The sequence below is a fragment of the Armigeres subalbatus genome, chromosome 2 (genome assembly GCF_024139115.2).
Source record: "Armigeres subalbatus isolate Guangzhou_Male chromosome 2, GZ_Asu_2, whole genome shotgun sequence".
Lineage (NCBI taxonomy): Eukaryota > Metazoa > Arthropoda > Insecta > Diptera > Culicidae > Armigeres > Armigeres subalbatus.
In genome coordinates, this window is record NC_085140.1 from 7657119 (window position 1) to 7679799 (window position 22681).

The window sequence follows — 22681 nt, forward strand, 5'->3', positions numbered from 1 at the left end:
ATTATAACTGAAAATCCATCTTCCACTCGAAACTTATGATCTGTTCGTAAAAAAAAAAACCGTTCTCAAATTAACATTTCAATTTTTATGGTTCAAATTCATCTGGGGGATTACTAGTCACTACATGGGAAATAATAAGTAGAGCTCTTGTTAATAAACAGAAAACATATAATTTGTTGGTGGCAATATAGTTGTCGATGCCTTATAAATGGTTAAACAGCTTTTTGCGGAATCCTGATTAAAATGGGTCACGCGCCGGAAAATAGCTTTCTTATATTCAATAAATTAAGCCCGTCAATTTGAATGGATGGAATCACTAACAGAAACCAAGCTTCCCCGCCAAACGCCGATACCACTGAAACAGTGTATTTTCGCAATTAAACCTTTCTGTTCAGAAAATGTACTCAGAAGAACCAATTTTTTTCTTCAATGCGCCTTTCCAACAACTAACTGACACCACAATTTGTAATAAATGTTATGTGGCGGTACGGGATCGCAACAGTTCTATTTTTGTAGTCAACCCTTTCTTCATATAAAATGCTGGTTCGTTGAGGTTGAAAGATCTGCAGCAACACACCGAGGACCACCACCAATGCGATGGATGTTACCAGCGCTGTGTCCGCTCCGCTGATATCGCTTTGATGCGTCTGCTCTGCGTGAAACCTTGTTCAAACTGAGGAGTGATTCAAACTTGCTCAAACCTGCAAGTGATTGATTTTTGATGTCTGTGCTAGTGATCCATGCATGTGATTGGTTGGTTTACTATTTTCCAAACTTTTTATAAATTATCGATAATAAATAGTTGAAAATCAGTATTTATAATAAACGTAGCCTGCTGGATTTTCCGTCGCCGATCCAAGGTATCAAGACCAAGCAATTGGCATCGTTCGGGATAGGCAGGGAGATTCGCGGGGTCCCACCACGGAAGATGTTTCAAAGCGAGCCTGATGAATCGTTTTTGGATACGCTCGATTCTCAGATTCCATGTTACGTCGATTGGCGCCCATAAAATGGATAAGTTTTAGAGAATTGGCCTTACTAGGGAGCAATACAGTGCCTTTATACAATGTGGATCAGTGAATTCCTTTGCAATTTTAGTCACAAATCCAAGTTGAAACTAAGCTTTGAATCCAATACAATACCAAGATGTGTTATGTGGTCCACCCTCTTGAGGTAGCAGTTATCGATGTAGTAATCAAATGTTATCGGATCCTTAGAGCGATGGAAAGTCATCACAGCACATTTTGGAGCGCTGATCACAAGCTAATTTTCTTGACACCAGTGAGCAAACATATTAATCAGCGTTTGTAGATGAGAGCAGTGTTCAATGCAGCGCGCTACCGTGTATATTTTCAAATCATCGGCAAAAATCAGCTTGCATCTAAATCCAAGAGAAGTTGCTACGTTGTTGAAAAATATTACAAACAGTAACGGTCCCAGATTGCTTCCTTGTGGGACACCTAAAGAACAGGTGAATGGTGAGGAAATACAAGCTCCGTACTTAACTCGCAATATTCTGCCAGACAGGTATGATGAAAACAATGTAACGAGTCTATCCAAAACGCCCAATCGCGACAATTTCCGAATTAGTATCTTGTGGTCAGTTTTATCAAAAGCCGCTTTCAAATCCGTATATATAACGTCCACCTGCGCTTTTTCTTCCATCGCTGTCATACAAGTAGTCGTGAAATCAAGCAAGTTTGTAACTAACGCATCTGCCGGGAATGAATCCATGTTGCTCGTTAGAAATATAAGCCTTCGTTGCGCGCAAAACGTGGTCACTAACCATGATTTCAAATAGCTTTGAAGCGGCACTAGTGATTCTAATGATTCCGCGGTAGTTTTTGACATCTCGACGATCTCCACTTTTGTGTACCGGAAACATATAAGAATGTTTCCAGCGCATGGGAATTCCTTCTTCAAAAATAGGCGTTTGTCCGAAATAAGGCAATGATGGATGTGATTCCTTCCTTCCTTAAAAGATGGCCTTCGCCCGGACTAAGGCAATGGTAGATATGATCTCTTCTTTAAAAGTAGGAGTTCTTTCAGAATAAAGCAATGCTGGATGTGATTTATCCTTTGAATGTAGGCCTGGGTTGAGGCAAAGTTGGATTTGATCCATTCTTCAACAAAAGGTGTGCCCGGCATCAGTCTACAGGAATTGAGATTAATATTTTGGAAGTTGAATTTCATAAATATTGCGAATCGCCAAAAATAGATAATGTTAAAATAATTATGAGAAAGAGCAATAAAGCTCGCAAGCTTGCTCTAAAATGCCCTGCATAAAAAGCTTTAGACCTTTTATACGCCAAAATGTGGGTAATTACCTGTGGGTTGTATTTACCACTCTCCAAATATCATCCTGCATCATGAAAGGAAAGCTTCAAACTTATTTGCCAAAATTTACCACTGGGGGATATACCTATTTTTATTTGTCGAAAATATGTCACCCATTAGTCCAAATTCGTCAGGGCCTGCTTTTTACGCGATTAATTTTTGCTTGTTTTGGCTTCTGAATTTATTTAAACATTGAGTTGATCCTACGAAAAAATCCACAAAGAAATAAAGAAAAGTCAGGTGATATTTAAAAAGATGTGTCTATGGTTACTGGGGTTACTGCGGTTAAGCATTTCGTACAAATTCGTAGGTGGTACAAGCCTGGACTATTGCATGAGAGTAGCATCACTTTCAACCGTTACCACAGATGTTGATTTTGGGACTAATAACTGTCTCTTAGATGGAATCAATGCATCAATCCAATAGTCGAGATCTGTCGTGGCCACGTCCTTGCGAATGCTAACGAAGGGGAAGGATGGTTAGTTGGACACCTACTTAAGAAAGATGCAGAGAACTCTACGACCTCTCATAGGTGCCACAGGAGGCTTTGGATTTGTCAATGTGGAAGGTTATAACAGTAGAAATCGTTTTGGTAGAACGTGAAACACAGAAAGAACTAAGATAGAAATACAAAGTAGGAAAGGGACGAGCCTGGACTTGAGCCCACGACCTGCTGCTTAAAAGGCAGAAGCGGTAGCCACTAGACCACCGAGCTCGTCTATTCAAAAAGATGTGTCTATGGTGGACCGAAAATTGATAATATCCTTCCGCGAAAAGGTCGTTTTACTTTATCCATGTGAAAAAATACATTTCTCATTTTCACATTTCAATACTCTTTCTCTTTCAAAGTTCCAAATTATGCCAAATGTCTCTTATGCTAAATGACCCACTCTTTTGTTGTAGTTCAAAGTTATGCCAAATAGCCTCTATGCCAAGTGACCCAGACCCAGCTTAACCGTTTAAAAATAAGTGAAGCTCTGGTCAATATATTGAGTTTTCGCAATAGAACTTGAATTTAATCATGTTAAAAATTATCAGAGTTGTGTATTACTTCTGCTAAAATTTAAACGCATTTTACAGTGATATGGAATTATCATCTCGCAAACTTAGACCGAATCAAAGATGAAAAAAAGGTACATTTTTATTTGGAAGTTGATTTCAGCAATTACGTTTCATTGTTTCATACCTCATTACATCTCTATTCAAAAATGGTTACTTGTAATATATTTCAGATTTGCTTTGGGTTTTCCGGGTAACGTTTGAAGATGATCCTCCAATTCCTCACGAAGAGTTAATTTTGCAGCTTTTCAAAAGTCTAATTTGCAGTTAATACCACTTACCATCAATAACATTTTCCGGCAAGAAGCTCCTTCGAACGAGCATTGTTTAAAAACTCCTCTAATACCACTTTACAAAGTACTTTAAAAGTGCTCAACCCTTGACTAAATATTTGAGTAGTCGCTCATCAGCTTTATTGGCAAAACCTCCTCCTTTCCTCATACTTTCATGCTTCTACCGGCATAGAATATTGCCTATCGAACGACGCAGGGAGGTAACATCGTCGTCAGCAGAACCGAAATATCCTTTTCCGGTGAACCCTTCCCCCTGCTTTGAATGTGATTGTCTTCGATCCTATCGACATACATTTCCTCGGAGAGCAGTTATCGAACTGCCTTTTTCCGATGCGAGCCGGAAAGAATGCTTAGAATGTGCTGTGCCAGTTTTACGACAGTTTTCCTAGAAGGGGTAGACTTTCTTTCGTTTTGATTCAGATCATGTTTGCGGTATGTAATAATAAAACAACTGACTTTCCTTTGAATGTACTTTTTTCCTTTTCTATATTTCTTTCATTTTATGCTGTACCTCAGAAACTCGGGGTCTCCAGTTAGCCTTGCGAACAAAGGCGTAGGGTTGCCAATCCGGAGATAACGAGTTCGATTCTCAGTTCGGTCTAGATTTTCTGGTGTGAAACGACCCCTGGTTATTGTGTATTCATCGTACTTGCCACACAAGATACATGCTCATGCAATGGCGGGCATAGAAAAGCTACTAGTTAGGCCGATCCAAATATTTAAAAATAATTATGTCAGCCTCCCCCTCGGATTTATTTGCCCAAAAAAACTGTTTTGAGGGAACAACAAAAAAAATCGGTAAATTTTGAAAACCTGTCTAACAAATCCGAGGAATTTCAGATATTTCTTTTCATTTTAATATTTATTTTTTATTACCTTTTTGACTTTTTGTGGACCTGTAGGACATAATTTTTATTAAATATTAGCAGACCCGACGAATCTCGTTTCGCCTAAAATTCCTTTATTCTCTGCTTATTTCTCAAGTTATGCAGAAATTTCTGTTTCATTTATATGGGAGCCCTCCTTTCTAAAGGAGGAAGGGGTCTCGAACCATCTTAAGAACCTTCCTCGGCCCCAAAAACCTTTGCATACAAATTTTAACGTCGATCGGTTCAGTAGTTTTGGAGTCTATAAGGTTCAGACAGACAGAAATTAATTTTTATGTATATAGAAGATTTGTAACGGCCTTGATAACTGAGAAATTGTTAATAGAATATTAAATTGACAAGCAGGCTAAACTTCAGTTGGGATGTTGAGCTATGGATGAAGAAGAAGAACTCAGAATATTGTGCCATGAAGCTTATTACAGCTCTTACTCGTGTAAAACTTTGTTCAACTTGTTTTACTTTTTGATCTTGTTTATATGGAAATAACATATTAGTTCGATCGATCAGCTTGAATTTACGATTTACCAACGGGTTCAACGATTTTAGCAAAGACTATTTCAACTGAGGAATTGAGATATCTGGTGTTGTTACGACGTTGATGTAAAATAGAAAATCTTTAGCCGGTAAGGTAATTGGTTGAAAAAATCCAGGCATAAACACGAGAGCTCTGATCACTGTCTTGCTGTAAAAGGTGGAGATGTCGTCTGCAAACAAAAAAAGACCGCTGCCTCCTGGAAATGATCGCACGTCAGAGGTGAACAGATTAAATAATAGAATGACGTCCACCAGATAGGAATACAATAGACCAGATTATCATGCCAAGTATTGACGAGAGGTTTCTCGATGTCATTGGATTCAATTGGTACGAAATTTTCGAAAACGAAAAAGCAAACTCGTTAGTTCGTTGAAAGTGCATTGTTCAATGTTGAGTTCGAAAAATAAATCCTTATGTGAATATACTGGCATTTGAATATCATTAAAACTTATCTTGTTGAGTCGATTGGTATACAACACTTTGTGGTTTCAGACCTCCTATCAAAACAATATTTTCGATACGATCCTATGGTTTTTACGAACACCCAGTGTACAAGAAAGGCAAAAATGCCTGAAAGCCCTATATCCACCTCTTCTAGGCTTCCCACCGGCTAATGAAATAATCATTCGTAATTGCCGTTCACTGCCAAATGGTTCGTTTTATGAACGCAGTAATATTGCATGAATGTTTTTCACTTCTCGAATATTGCACACGCATCGTTGGGTTTGCTGAGCCACGTTAATTCGTAATTTCAGCTCATGCTAAAATAAAACGGGGCTGGATTATGGCGATTCTCCTATTGGGTGCTGCGCTCGTATATATATTTTTTTATGATGTATACAAAATTAATGTTCAAGCGCAAGCGGGAGAAGCAACAACTCCACATTTCGGATGCCACACATCATCTACTCAGTTGGTCCATCGCGATGCATCGTTCTGATTTTATTGCCATCGAGGCACCAATATTCCTTTTATAAGAATTCGCTTATATCATCAAGCGCAGGAAACTACGTCACAAGTGTCGAAGGTGTATTCCCACTTCCGGGATACAATATCGATTGCATCCAACAATGGGACGGTCCTCCATGGCAAGATCGAAGATGGAGACAAGCTTGAGCACTTTACAGCTTCATCGTTCTTCTTCGCAACACAGCCGCGCTCCTGCAGCCGTGCCACAGCTCCAAAAGAGCGATGTGCTCCTTGGGGTGATGTCCTTTATGACACCTTCCATCGGCACGAACGACACCCGTCGATTGATACCATGAATAAACTACCGACCGGCGTCCTGGCCCCGTAACGAAGTTTGAAAGTGCTGCCATCGTAGAACGGGGCAAGTTCGACTTATTCATAAGGATAAATGAACTCATCCCCGGCAACACCCGTGCCGAACTCTCGGCATTCATAATTCACGCCCCGATTCGCTTTATCGATGGCACAGGACCCTCATTTCTCACCCCGGGTCAAAAATGGACCCATAAAACAAGCTGCGGAACAAGCTTTAATGTTTTTTCACCGGTGTCCCAACGTCTCGCAATTGAGGGCACGATGTCACCGGTACGATGGGAGGTGCGGGTCGATTAGAGTTTATTTCCCGTGGCCGTGGACCTAACGAATTGAGAGACATCGATAACAGTCGCTTGTTTGTCTTGCGTTGTTGGTCCATTTTTCTAAACTGTTGGCCAAGCTAGTCACGTTCCTGCAGTAAAAACGTGGAAAACTAACAACCGATCTCATTGCCATCAGTCGTCCCGCGGAACGGCAACGTCGTCGTCGTCTTGTTGGACTCATAAACTTTTTTGTCGTTTTGTGCTGTGTGTGTGATCTTTTCCTGTCACCTCAGAGCTGCTACCAATGCTACACCAGTTGGGGGTGTACCACTTCCCTTTGTACTCATCGTTTGCTTTATGGTGGAGTAGCGCAGAATAATGTGTGTTTTATTTATTGATGAACATTTTTCTTTCGTTTCAATGAGCATTTCTCATTCTATAGAAATGAATTATATGAGTTACAATATGAATAAACGCTGCTGGCTTTCTTAGTTCAGTTTGAAGATGCATGACTACGAAGAAAGAAACAGATTGCTGAGTAAAAGAACATAAATTTAGTTTTGGTTGCATTTGAGAGTTTCTCGATTTGTGGGGCTGAACTGCGTTTCCGCAGATTATTCAAGAGGATTTTTTCAATCAATAAAAAACCGAATGAATTTGCGCAAAAATTCCCAAGAGGACTTTCCCAAGAATTCAAGGAGCATTTATCGCACGATTGTCTGAAAAAAAAATCGTTCAGCGTCCAATATGAACAATGTAAACACGTTCAATCGTGAACTAATTTATTTACACTCCGACCGAACAAAACAGCACCAAGCACACGGAACCGCCACCGATTTGATAATCGTTGAATCGCGACTCTCAATAAATTTTCTGCACATCGATGCAAAAATTATGTTTTTCACTTAACGTTCTCCCAAACTCAGTGATCTCAGTGAGCAGATATTTGGCAGCAGAACATCATTTTCTATCTATTTTCAATTTGAAGGAAAATTTCAAAGTTTGGTGGTGGGACGGTGCCGATGGTGCAGATTTTATTTTGGAAAAAGTGCTTTTATTGGGCGCAATTCTTACGAAGGCAAATTGATTTTCATTTGTGGCACTTAAGAATATAATTGTCCACAGAAGGTATATTTGAAAGCATTGAGTTTCAAATTTCAAGAAAATATTTTTTTTATTGGGTGGAATTTCTCGCATTTCTCAAAAATAAATTACTTAAAACTATTAGAGGGAATTTCAAATCCAATCCAAATCCAAATCCAATCCAAATCCAATCCAAATCTAATCCAAATCCAATCCAAATCCAATCCAAATCCAATCCAAATCCAATCCAAATCCAATCCAAATCCAATCCAAATCCAATCCAAATCCAATCCAAATCCAATCCAAACCGAATCCAAACCAAATCCAAATCCAATCCAAATCAATCCAACCAAACCAATCCAAACCAACCAAACCAATCCAAATCAATCCAAACCAATCCAAACCAATCCAAACCAATCAAACCAATCCAACCAATCCAAACCAATCCAAACCAATCCAAACCAATCCAAACCAAATCCAAACCAATCCAAACCAATCCAAACCAATCCAAACCAATCCAAACCAATCCAAACCAACCAAACCAATCCAATCAACCAAACCAATCCAAACCAATCCAAATCAAATCCAAATCCAAACCAATCCAAACCAATCCAAATCCAATCCAAACCAATCCAAACCAATCCAAACCAATCCAAACCAATCCAAACCAATCCAAACCAATCCAAACCAATCCAAACCAATCCAAACCAATCCAAACCAATCCAACCAATCAATCCAAACCAATCCAAACCAATCCAAACCAATCCAAATCAATCCAAACCAATCAAATCCAACCAAACCAATCCAAACCAATCCAAACCAACCAAACCAATCCAAACCAATCCAAACCAATCCAAACCAATCCAAACCAATCCAAACCAATCCAAACCCAATCCAAACCAACCAAACCAATCCAAACCAACCCAAACCAATCCAAACCAATCCAAATCCAACCAAACCAATCCAAACCAATCCAAACCAATCCAACCAATCCAAACCAATCCAAACCAATCCAAACCAATCCAAACCAACCAAACCAATCCAAACCAATCCAAACCAATCCAAACCAATCCAAATCCAATCCAAACCAACCAAACCAATCCAAACCAATCCAAACCAATCCAAACCAATCCAAACCAACCAAACCAATCCAAACCAACCCAAACCAATCCAAACCAATCCAAACCAATCCAAACCAATCAAACCAACCAAACCAATCCAAACCAATCCAAACCAATCCAAACCAACCAAACCAATCCAAACCAATCCAAACCAACCAATCCAAACCAATCCAAATCCAATCCAAACCAATCCAAACCAATCCAAACCAATCCAAACCAATCCAATCAATCAATCCAAACCAATCCAAACCAATCCAAACCAATCCAAACCAATCCAAACCAATCCAAACCAATCCAACCAATCCAAACCAATCCAAACCAATCCAAACCAATCCAAACCAATCCAAACCAACCAATCAATCCAAACCAATCCAAACCAATCCAAACCAATCAAATCCAATCCAACCAATCAAATCCAAACCAATCCAACCAAACCAACCAATCCAAACCAATCCAAACCAATCCAAACCAATCCAAACCAATCCAAACCAATCCAAACCAAACCAATCCAACCAATCAACCAATCCAACCAATCCAATCCAAACCAATCCAAACCAATCCAAACCAATCCAAACCAATCCAATCCAATCCAAACCAATCCAAACCAATCCAAACCAATCAAACCAATCAAACCAATCCAAACCAATCCAAACCAATCCAAACCAATCCAAACCAATCAAAACCAATCCAAACCAATCCAGTCCAAACCAATCCAAACCAATCCAAACCAATCCAAACCAATCCAAACCAATCCAAACCAATCCAAACCAATCCAAACCAATCCAAACCAATCCAACCAAACCAAACCAATCCAAACCAATCCAAACCAATCCAAACCAATCCAAACCAATCCAAACCAACCAAACCAATCCAAACCAATCCAAACCAATCCAACCAATCCAAACCAACCAAACCAATCCAATCCAATCCAATCCAAACCAATCCAAACCAATCCAAACCAACCAAACCAATCCAAACCAATCCAAACCAATCCAAACCAATCCAAACCAATCCAAACCAATCCAAACCAACCAAACCAATCCAAACCAATCCAAACCAATCCAAACCAATCCAAACCAATCCAAACCAATCCAAACCAATCCAAACCAATCCAAACCAATCCAAACCAATCCAAACCAATCCAAACCAATCCAAACCAATCCAAACCAATCCAAACCAATCCAAACCAACCAAACCAATCCAAACCAATCCAAACCAACCAAACCAATCCAAACCAATCCAAACCAATCCAAACCAATCCAAACCAATCCAAACCAATCCAACCAATCCAAACCAATCCAAACCAATCCAAACCAACCCAAACCAATCCAAACCCAATCCAAACCAATCCAAACCCAATCCAAACCAACCAAACCAATCCAAACCAATCCAAACCAATCCAAACCAACCAAACCAATCCAAACCAATCCAAACCAATCCAAACCAATCCAACCAATCCAAACCAATCCAAACCAATCCAACCAATCCAAATCCAATCCAACCAAATCCAATCCAAATCCAATCCAAATCCAATCCAAACCCAATCCAAAACCAATCCAAATCCAAATCCAATCCAAATCCAATCCAAATCCAATCCAAATCCAATCCAAATCCAATCCAAATCCAATCCAAATCCAATCCAAATCCAATCCAAATCCAATCCAAATCCAATCCAAATCCAATCGTGTCTTCGAGACACGTCTTGTGATTTTGCAAACCACAAACCAGTTTGCGACGGTCTTCCAGACGCGTCTTGTGATTTTGCAAACTAAAATATATCACTCTCTACAAATTAACCATTTGAATTCAACTCACCCAATGATATCAGCGACAGGATTCAAAAAGTAGACTGACAGGGTCACCAAAATGGCAGAAACGAAATAATGACAGTGACTCTCCGTGGATGCATGTGCACGCCGCGGAGAGTTGACTAGAAAAGGCAGAGTCATGGCTTGCTGCTCGCCGATTGACACACTGAGGTGTGAATCTATAAACACACGCTGAAGGCATTTTACTTAAACCCCACATTTACTTGTTTGGAAGGTGTATTTTCGAACTAGTTAGATATTAGTTTGAAGATGGCTAGTAAAAAAACCAGTTTTACATCCTAATAGCTGGGTTTGTGACATAACCATCATCTGCTATGGCAGCGGTTCTCAACCTGGGGTACATGTACCCCTGGGGGTACCTTCGCTGGCCCCAGGGGGTACCTCGGACAACAATGCGTAATGGCGGATACATTACAATTTCAATTAAAACTCATTAAGGCCGATACAAATATTTAAAAACTATTTTTTCCCTCTCCCCCTCGGTTTTTTTTTTGTCAAAAATAGTATTTTGAGGGGGCAACAAAATAAAATTCGGATAATTTTGAAGATTTTCATTCATCACATTTTTTTTAACAAATCCGAGGAGATTTTTGATTTTTTTCATTTTAATATTTATTTTTTATTATCCCCCTCCTTGACCTTTCGGAGACCAGTAGGACAAAATGGTAATTAAATATTTGTAACGGCCTGATAAACTTTCTTATAATTATTTGCCTTTTTATTCTAAAACTTTGTATTGTACATAATATGCATGGCGATCAGTAAATCAAAGTTTAGCTAATCTTGTATACCACAGTGTATGAAGGAACTTAGGACAAAAGGTTAGAAGAACAAAACGATGAACAAAATTTGAAAATCCTTAATGTAAAATTTAAATCTACACAGTAAACTCAGATTACTGGGGTCGGTAAAAAACAGCTGAGCGTTCGGTAATGAGCCCGGAAATTTTTTGGATTACCGAACGCTCAGCAAACAAATACACAGGATTTTGTTTTTACACGATTTTTTTTCGCTCGTATTTTTGATCGTGTGACTTCAATTTACCACCAAACTCTTCGCAACATGATTCAAAAAATCCAGAATAAATCGAAGAAAAATCACATGATAATTAATATGCGTTAAACATTTAGGATGAGTGGAAAATTGAGAAAATGTAAATCGTGTAAAAACAAAATCCAGTGTATTAATATAAACTGTCAAAAATTACAGTTTGTTCTAAAAAATTGACGACGTGTTCAGTAATTTCCGAAGTTATTTCTTCACCGTTGAGGTAAATAAAATAACAGGACGCCGGTAAAAGTTAACCAATATTTTCGGTAAAACTTTATTTGTATTGATCGATCGGTAAAAAGATGTTTTTGGGTCCAAAATTCAAAATAGAAAATAATACTTGAAATAATATTATAAATAGGAAATGAGTATTATGTGTTATAACAAATAGATTTTTAAATGTAAGCGTATGGTGGAAATTACGCGATTATAAAATCACTTTTTTCCCTTTTGAAGGAAGGAAGAAGAGGAGTGAAAAAAAGAAGAAATTGCGATCTTATAATTATGTGTTTTGTTTAAGAATTTAAGATCTATTGTTTAACACAAAATATCGGAAAGCATTATTTTATTATGCTGAATATTCATATTTGTCCTATTCTGGTTACCATTAGATTGTCCACAGATTGTTTCATTTTGAATTTAAAGTAAAAACTAAAAATATGTACACTCAAGCAAAACTACGCTACCTTGACCGCAACACCTTGAGTAATGCAAATGGCGACTAAATTTGTTATCAAGTTGCAGTTGCTGGTTAACAGATGTGTTCGGTAATTTTGTAAGCATATTTGATGGGGTGTTCGGCAAAAATATATTTTTTACGGTCAGTGTCAGTATTTTTTTTACCGTACAGCCGAACAAAAAATAATTGCCGAAAAAATCAGTAAATTTGTTTGCAGTCGTCAGTAATTTTATTTTCATTAACTGAGTCACCGGTAAAATATCAGTTTTGACATTTGTTTTACAGATTTCTCAGTAAAATCATATTTTACTGAGCTAGATCTGTAAAAATAATTACCGAGCACCAGAACCCTGGTTAAGTGTGTAAGCTTCCTTTCAAGAGCCTTGAAAGCCTTATTTCAAAAGGCCTTTCAAGAGGCTCAAGAGACTTCCTTCAAGAGGCTCGAAAGCCTGCTTTCAAGAGCCTCCAAAGTATCCTTTCAAGAGGCTCTAAAGTCTCATTTCGAGAAACTTGAAAGCTTCCTTTCAAAACGCCTCATATTCAGAGACTCAGAAGCCTTCTTTCAAGAGGCTCAAAAGCTACCTTTTAAGGGGCTCAGAAGCCTTCTTTCAAGAGGTTGAAAGCCTCCTTTCAAGAGGCTAAGAAACCCACTTTCAAGAATCTCTAGAGTCTTTTTTCAAGAGGCTCGCATGCTTCTCTTCAATGAGGCTCAGAAGCCCCCATTCAAGAGCCTTAGAGGCCTTCTTCCAAATGGTTCATAGGCCTCCTTTAAAAAGGCTCGAAAGCCTTCTTTCAGGAGTCTCAGAAACCTTCTTTCAAGAGTCTCGGGAGCCCCTTTCAAGAAACTCGGAAGCCTCATTTCAAGAGACTAGTAAGTCTCTTCTTAAAAGGCTTGGAAGCATTCTTTTAAGAGGCTCGGAAGCCTCCTTTCAAGGGGTCGAAAGCCTCCTTTCAAGAGAATCGGAAGCCACCTTTCAAGAGCCTTAGAGGCCTCCTTCCGAGTGGTTCAGAGGCCTCCTTTCAAAATGTTCGGAAGCCTCTTTTTAGGAAGCTTGGAAGCCTCCTTTAAAGATTATCAGAAGCCTGCTTTCAAGAGGCTCGGAAGCCCCTTTTAAGATGCTCGGAAGTCTCATTTTTAGAGACGCGTAAGCCTCTTATTCAAGGGCTTGGAAGCTTGCTTTAGAGGTCTTTTTCCAAATCGTCCAGAGACCTCCTTTCAAGAGGCTCGGAAACCTTTTTCCAAGAATCTTAGAAGCATCCTTCAAAGTCCAAAGTTATGAAAGTCGAAAACATCCTCTCGAGATGCTTGGAAGCGTTCTTTTAAAAGTCTTGAAAGCGTGGTGTATAAACTTCACTTTAGTTGGAAAGATTCACGGAATGACGAAAATTTCAAACAACTTTTTGGATAGGACAACAACTTGTTGGATGGAACCATGTGAATAATTGAGAATCAAGTATCCATTAGTTTTCTGGTCCGTACTTCATATATCTTATTAGTTTATTTTGTTCGTTACAACGATAAAAATAGGGGGTACCTCAATGAACGCAAAAGTGCGAAGGGGTACCTCGCAAGAAAAAGGTTGAGAACCGCTGTGCTATGGGATACTCCCACGAAATTCACGAGAGATTCCTTCGTGTATCAGGCAGGTTTTTATTTTTGTACTAAATGGAATTTTAATGAAAAGGTATTCCCGATGCAAAGGAAGAATATCTCTAAGTAATATAAAATCATTCCCCGTGGACCAATTGTCTAAGTAAATTTGTCTGCTTGGCTTAGATATAAATAGCCGTAACCTGGGACGGGACTTGCAGAGAGGAAAAAATGTAACTTCAGCTGCTGCCAGTCAACTGATATCACGAACTGTCAGGTGCAGCTAGCAACTTTTTGTGTGAAAATATCCCAAATAAAATATTTCGCATGAATTGTGTTTTACGAAGACTTTTTCATTTTAACGAGTATTCCGAATTATCCGTTTGTTAAGCTTATTAATAATCAGTTATAAACGTGTTTTTTGCTCCCGGTATAAAAATCCTTATTAAAATTTTCTATTTCGTGAATTAAATACACTTTTATTGTCCTCAGAGGAGTACATCCGGGGCTTAGGTCAAGGAAACAGTCAAGGAAACAGTTGAAACTCGATGCTCAACTGTGATGAAAAGAAGAACAAGTGTCAAAACAAGAGAAAAGAAGCAGCGTCTTTGCAGGTCTCGTCTCAGGCCGTAATCAGAGCTAAAGGAAGGAATGATAGTTAAATAGAATTTATGGAAGCAGCTTAGCTTAGCTTGATTGACTATACAAACCGTAGTTGATGATCGTGATTAACCTAGAAACAACAAATATGCACAGCTCTCAAAATTAATAGACTAGAATGGGACTAGAAAGTTATTCTCACTGTACGTACATTCAAAACCAGGGATTGAATCCAAAAGCAAATGATAAAATCTCTCATTTATCATCTCTGTATACATATACGATATGTAGCATACCGTGAGTGACTTTTCGCAAGCTGTCATGAAAAATAACTGATTCAGGAGGCTATATCTCATGATAAATTTCTTTTAAAAACCTCCAAACGATATTAGCACTGATTCTGCAAATGCATTTTAACTTGTTGTACACAGCTGTGCGATCCCCAACACAAAATAAGCGAGCCTATCCGATTCTGTTTTTTTTGCACTTGTATATAAGTTTGATGGGGTCTCCAGTAGCCTTGCGAGCAAAGGCGTAGGATTGCCAATCCGAAGATGGCGAGTTCGATTCTCGGTCCGGTCTAGGATGTTTTCGGGTGGGAAACATTCTCGACACCCTGGGCATAGTGTATCCATTGTACTTGCCACACAAGATACATACTCATGCAATGGCGGGCATAGAAAAGCTTTCAATTAATAACTGCGGAAATGCTAATAGAATACTAAGTTGAAAAGCAGGCCAAGTTCCAGTTGGAATGTAGAGCCATTGAAGAAGAAGAAGATATAAGTTTGATAAATTTGTTATCATGGTTTGCTATTATTTGGAGAAGTTTTTGCCTTTCTTTTATCGTTGTTCGTTATCTATTGAGAGCGTTTTTTGCAAAACCTGTTGAAAACCAATAACGATGCCGGCCACATCTTCGCAGTCAATTGGGATAATGGGAGGAAAAATAGCTCGACACTCATTGTTACAAGAGACCGAGGAACCCTATGCATCTCCATGAGTGCATTGGAAAGGAATAAATAGTATGTTAGTTTGGAAGGAAATATATTGGAACTCACCTTGGTAAGCGATTGAATATATCTTTTGAACGACGCCATATTCATCCGAATAAAAAGACGGAACTCCAACGCGTGCTTAATGCAACGTACACACCAGTCAAGCAGTTTGAAGAACATTGACTCCGCCCCCAAGAAAACGCTTCGGTTGCTGCTTTGTTTGAACGTGTTGTCGGGGGTGGAGTCAAGGTTCACCGAACATGTTTGAGCATTTGAAGTGCAGTTGCACAAACCCCCATATATTTTTCGATGGTTGGTGCTCAAGAAATAATTGTTTGTGCCGTTGTTGGTAAAACTTGATGGATGTTGGAATAAACGAAAGGTGGAGTCAATGTTAGTCAAACTGCTTGACCGTGTGTACGTTGCATAACGTATTTCACCCAACAAGCAAACACACGATCTATTGCATACTATATGATTAGTTTTCTTCTGATAGCCATTGCTTCTAATAAAAGCGCACTATCGACAAAACACAGAAGAGTTAAATTTTCATTTCGCGACGAATAAAACACGCACTGTACTATAAAAGTATAAAAAAAAATGAAAATGTTTCATTATGCATTGCTCACTACGCAATGCAAACCAATTCCACAATCGAAAAAATTACGTCAAACATGGCCAACATTTTCGGATCAACCAACACATAACTTTAAATAATTTAGAGAGTCTCTGTACCATTTGTCTTTACTATTTCTGTTCTAATTGACGACTACTCGTTTCAATAAATTCTTATGTTTGGAAATGTTGGCTGGCGTTAGAATTGTGCTAAATTTCCCCATTGGGGGTCAACCTAATTGAAAATAAATGTCTTGTACTAATACATGTCACCAACGGACCTTGAAGGCAATGACCTCTCTGCATAGTCGTAATCGTGCTTACGCCTCTCGGTATCCTTCCCATGAATGTACTGCATCGAAAGCTATAACAAGCGATGTTGTTTCATCCACAGACTGTCTCATGAAATGCTCAAAATTCATAATGTTGGTAGTGCTTGAGAATTAATATACTGAAAAGAAAAGTGCCAATGTCTCGGGTAAGGGTAAACAAAAGTTTTTCAAGTTTTCGTGAACAAATAATAAAATTCTCCAATAGATTTTTCTTACCAAGGTATGATTCACGCCTAGAAATACCTTCTTCTATTTTGCGTGACAGAAATAATTAGACAAGGCACGGCTCGTTGGTATTCATTCTCGAGGTGACTTGCTGTAAAAGAGATAATGTTAAGGATAATGTGGTGACAGCGGAATTTATTGATTTATGCTGAAAGCTAACACTCCCGCTATCATTCTTCGCATATTTCGGTGTCTATTAACTAACGATCAGGCGATAACAGACGCAAAGCCTCGCATAAATTTAGTCCTTCCTCGTTCCACTTGCTGTGGGCGAAAATTCCTTCCGGTTATGCATAAATTTTCATTTTCCCTTTTTCCGTTCGATGACTACATTTTCCACTTTTCTACCGCTTTTTGCAGGCTTGGCGAGCTCTAATAATCATCAATTATCATCATCCACATCAGTTCCCGGCCCAGATTCCTCGGACAGGAGCAGAAGCAGTAGCCGAAGAGACCACAGTTGGCCACAGCATTCCCAGCAGCAGCAACATGTGGAGGGGAAATTAATAGACAATAAACTTCGAGACAAACTACTTTCTTACATCAGTAGCATGAGTAGTATCAGAAGCAGTAGCAGCCACGCCGTGGGGGAATCCGATTTCCGGGGGATCCGGCGGGCGAAACGGGAAAGTGTTTTCCACGATGATAGGACAAATAAATACCACGATAACGAAATAAGTAATGAGCCGGTGGCCGTTCCACGCATCACCGAGGAAGTATTGCAGATCAGCAATCTGACCGAGGAGCGGATGCGAGAAGAAAGCGAACTGCTGGATCATCTGAATCGGTAAGTACCGATTTCATGCCACCAACCTTGGCCAACCTTAGCACTCCAGAAGGCGTTGATTTTATGTAAAATGCGAATTTGCCGAAAGAAGTATTGAAGATGTTTCAATATTTTATTTGTTTTTATTTGACATTATACTATCATATCATATTGCTGACGAAAGCAAATAAATAGAATCAAGTAAAATAAAGTTGTACGCTTATCATAAGAGCATTAGTAGGTACTCGACTTATGGTAAGTAGAGGCATTCCCCTTACAAAGCTCTAAAATAATTTTGTATTCATCTTTTCAAATTTATTGCCCAACTAAACAACGGAGTTTGTTGATTGTGAAAAAGTCGCTCATTCGACTGTGTGCCAAATATGTGCACCAAAAAGGACAGGTAATGTGGTGGGGAATTGTCGCTATTTGATTTCTGCACCCGTTCACAAGCACATTCGATCGAAATCTAATCTCATGCTGTGGGTTAGTATGAAACGGCCTCTAGTTTGGTGAACTCATTCATTCGAATTCAGCTCACCAATCATGGCAACGGTGAGGGTGTTGTGTACCGGAAATTGAAACCGGATTGATTGATTGATCGCTTTTAGGATTCAAAAAGGAATTGGTTTGGTCAAATGTGGTCAAATAAATAGGGTGGGGAAATATCTGACTCGGGGGAAATCAACACAATGTTTGTAGCTTGTTTTCTAAAAAGCAGTACTTACAACTGATGCAAACCTAAATTATATTTAGTCATAACTTCAAGTCTTCCATTTCTATGGAAAGAGTATCCACTAGAGTGATTCAAATTTTGACTCTTTTGCCCCATGATGCAAAATCTTTTTAATATCGAGAGGAAGTAAGTCCAAATCCACCAGTGTCGGTAGACAGCGTACGTAAAAAATCCCGGGACTGTGTATTTCGTCACGAGTGCTCTGTCATACATACCATACAAACATAGGCCAAATGCACCTAACTGCCTAAACGTACATAATGTTGGCCAGTAGCCACTCCTACAATTTTAAGGGTTTCAGAGGATCACAAAAAGGGTGACAAACCGGCTGAATGGGGACTTCACCGCAAGAAGGTTTCATTTATTCTTAGAAAGTAATAACCTCTGCGCTACTGCAAGTGATACGTATGTCACAAACACCATCCCACCCAAGATGAATACACAGCTAGGTGTTTCAATTTGCCCAGTTTATGGACGAGAAGAAGGCGGGGTTGAAAATTCATTTTCGGTGCAAAACATAAACAAACCGGCTGGCTCTTCCCTGAGATGAGATAAGACAACTCGGATCTGAATGCCTTCTCATAATTTATGCTTGCTCCAAACGACGGGCAGTTCCAGTGCGATCATCTTTTTTTCATCAACTAAAAATTAACAAGGCGAATTAATTTATATCAATAATCACCTATTGCTGAGAAGATGAGCTGTATTCTTCAATTGCTACATAGTCAGGATGATGAAAACAATTTTTTAACTCCATTTCGCGTTTAAATTGGCAATGAAAAAGTTTGTTCATGTTAATTTATTACTTAGTTAGTTTATTACTTACTTAGTTGAAAATCCCCGACTTCTAGCAACACCACGAAATCAATAACAAAGTACCCACCTGCACAATAAAGCAACGCTTTGCTTGCCGGCGTCTGTCAAATCGCCCAATAAAAGTGGTCTTTTCTGACAGGCAAATGGTTTCAAAAGGGACAGTGAGATGTCTTAGCTCATCTCACACGGACAGATAAATCAACCCAAACTTTGAGTTCAATATACGCACTATTGAGAATATCGCAGAAAAAATTTACCCAAATTTGGGTAGTTTTCCCTTTCTTTCCCATGATTGCTATCAAAACTAGAGCAAGATGCAAACACCTCACCGAGGTTGCTCAGCCCAATAACCCAAATTTGAGTAAATTCAATATTCTCTATTTTGGGTTGATCAAGGTCCGCTTTGGATAAATTAAACTTAGCTTTGGGTAAATTGTTTACATGGGATTAAAGGCAAACTACCTAGTGCCAGAAAAGTCATTTTACTCAAATTTGGGTTATTGGCCCAAACCACGGTTTTGAGTGCAAACAACCCACTTTTGGGTAGTTTTGGTTTTCAGTGCATACTAAAATCCAAGCTGGCTGAATCGTGAATTTGGCAGGTTGGAACACCTAGTGGTGTATTCATCTTGATCCCACCCAAGATGAATTCTGTAATGTGCCAAGTTTATGGAAGAGAAGAAGGCGGGGGTGAAAAATTCATTTTCAGTGCAAAATGAAAACAAACCCGCTGGCTCTTCCATACTAAAATCCAAGATGGCTGAATCGTGAATTTGGCAGATTGGAACACCTAGTGGTGTACAAGGTGAGTACAAACAGGTGTAGCAGTATGCCAATTTCATGATTCAGCCATCTTGGATTTTTATATGAGGCAGCCACCGAGTTTGTTTATGTTTTGCACTGAAAATGAATTTTTCACCCCCGCGCTAGTCTCTCCCATCTACTGTCGAAGTGAGTGAACCCTGATATAAGAACCCTGGTACACATGTTATAAACCAGTCTTAAACTCATATACAACCAAACTCAGTCGTATATGTGTTACCATGCCCATTTTCACCGTATTCAACAAAGTTCTATTACGGAACGGCGCATATACAAAGCTTCCACACTTCTATACGTGCACATGGCTTCGCTCTGTCTCCGAAAATCGTGACCAATGGTTTGTGATCCGCAATTAGCATTAGCATTAGCATTGAGCAATTCGCATAAATTCATAGGTGGTACAAGCCTTGAGTCTTGTATGAGAGTAGCATCACTTTCATCCGTTACCACAGATACTGACTTGGGACTAATCACTAACTCTTAGATGGAAGCAATGCACTTTCCAAGATCTGTCCTGGCCACGTCCTTGCGAATGCTGAGGAAGGGGAACGATGGTTTGTTGGACACCTACTTAAGAAAAATGCAGAGAACTCTACGACCTCTCATAGGTGCCACGGGAGGTTTTGAGATTGTGTGGAAGGTTATAACAGTAGGAATCGTTCTGGTATAACGTTAACCACAGAAAGAACTAAGATAGAAATACAAAGTAGGGAAGGGACGAGCCTGGAATTGAACCCACGATCTCCTGCTTATAAGGCAGAAGCGGTAGCCAATAGACCACCGAGCTTGCACAAATGATCATTAAATTACGTGTAAAATAGAATCGCAAAATAAAATGAAATAGAAAAGCAAATATAAACGTTATTTGATTTATTAAAACTATTTTCACATCAATCAATGAATTAAATCAATTTAGATTTAAAATTAAAACTTTTGTTTTTGCGTCCTTTTTTATGCTCCAAATATGTGCATCAAAATGAATGTAAATTTACAACATATTTCAAGCTGTGTAGAGAAATGCTGAAATATATATCGGATAGTGTGCGACTCATCGTTGTAGATGGAAGATAAGCAGGAACTATACACCAGTTAGATGTATCTGCTCTTTAGTAATAACAAGAAATATTGTTAGCTAGCGATATATTTTAGATATTTGTTGTTAAAATATAAGAGAGCTGCAGTTGCTGGCAGAAGTATCAGTCAGTAGACCGCCATAGGATAAAGAAAACTCTAGTCTTGAGTTTTCTTTGTGAGGGAGTTGCTCCTGTCGTTGGGCATTCAATGCAAATAAAAATTGTAAGCATACACACTATTAGTAAGCCTGAAGTAAAAAAAAAAGATTTTTTTCCCGGGTATCCCGGGATTTTCGGGATTCCAAACATAATATCCCGGGAATCGGGAAATCCCGAAATTTCCTAAATCCCGGGATTTTTCGTCCCGGGATGTCCCAACAACCCCACCCAATTACGACCATTGACCAGCTGTGGAAAAAAAACCTGCCTCAGGTGGAGCTCTGGGGGGTGTCAGGCCTTCCTTCTTCCTTCGTCCTTATTTCTTCTTCCTTCTTCTTTTTTTACTTTTTCTTCTTTCTTCTTTTTTCCATCCCCTATCTTCTTTCTTTCTTCTTCCTTCTTCATTCTTCCTTCTTCCTTCTTCCTTCTTCCTTCTTCATTCTTCCTTCTTCCTTCTTCCTTCTTCCTTCTTCCTTCTTCCTTCATCCTTCTTCTTTCTTCTTTCTTCTTTCTTGATTCTTCCTTCTTCTTCCTTCTTCCTTCTTCCTTCGTCCTTCTTCTTTCTTACTTCTTCCTTCCCTCTTCATTCCTTCGTCTTCCTTCGAAAAAGATCGAAGTGTGCCGCGCTCGAGATGAAAAGTGTTTTTATTTTGCTCCCGTCATTTTTTTTTAAACTTATCAATAAGGATTATTAATTTCCGATTTAATTGTAATTGTATTTTTATGTAGTGCAGTGTTTGATTCATGTAGAAATGAAAAAGAACGACGTCTTACTCGCCTTATTCTACTTTGAAGTTTCAAATGCAGTTCGGAATTCTAACCGGTAAGTTTGTTCCATGCCAGAGATATCCCAGTCTTATGATACAATAAATTGACGTATGATCCTCGTCGTGCGAGTTACCGTTGCGGTGAGCCCATAGTTTGGCTTTGTTCAAAATAAAAAGTGGAGAATGACCAACATTTTACTGTCTTAACTTACTGTGGAAGATGTGAATCAATTGTATTACTTAATTTTTCTCACATCAACTTCTCCCTAATTTAAACATTTTTCATGCTGTTTTATCCTTAAACGAATAGTAAAACTATAGCATTGGAATATAATTTTGAAATTAGACATTTTTTTCATTTGGAAATAAAGAAGAATCGAATTTCAATCTTTCAACATTTTAAACATATTTCTCTAATACAACATTTCTTTATTTTCCATAAATTTAAAATTAAAAAATTCCTATAAAATCTATAGATTTGAACACAAGGGAAGCCTATTACGATATTCAAAGCTGTTGAATCATTCTAAGGGAAACTGTTCTTCAAATGGTGTATTAAACAGTGAAGCAAGGCGATAATATTTTTTTTACAATTTCTTTAAACTCGTTATAAAGATAGATCGTTGGTTTACCAAACTTTAAGTTGAACAGAAATATCATAAAAAATCAAATCTACTAGGAATAATATTGTAGTTTTTCCGTATATAACGAACTCTTATTTCTCGCGCTTGGTTTCATAGGGGCGTGGCTGTGTTGATCGA

At 38.7% G+C, this 22681-nt stretch overlaps 1 protein-coding gene across 1 annotated transcript in view; it reads left to right on the forward strand.

Moving 5' to 3' along the window:
• Positions 1 to 22681, forward strand: part of LOC134217619 (uncharacterized) — a 394075-nt gene that overhangs the window by 249220 nt on the left and 122174 nt on the right. The window contains exon 2 of the mRNA XM_062696420.1: positions 17142 to 17568. Coding sequence (XP_062552404.1) covers positions 17142 to 17568 — 427 coding nt within the window. The remainder of the gene's footprint in view (positions 1 to 17141; positions 17569 to 22681) is intronic.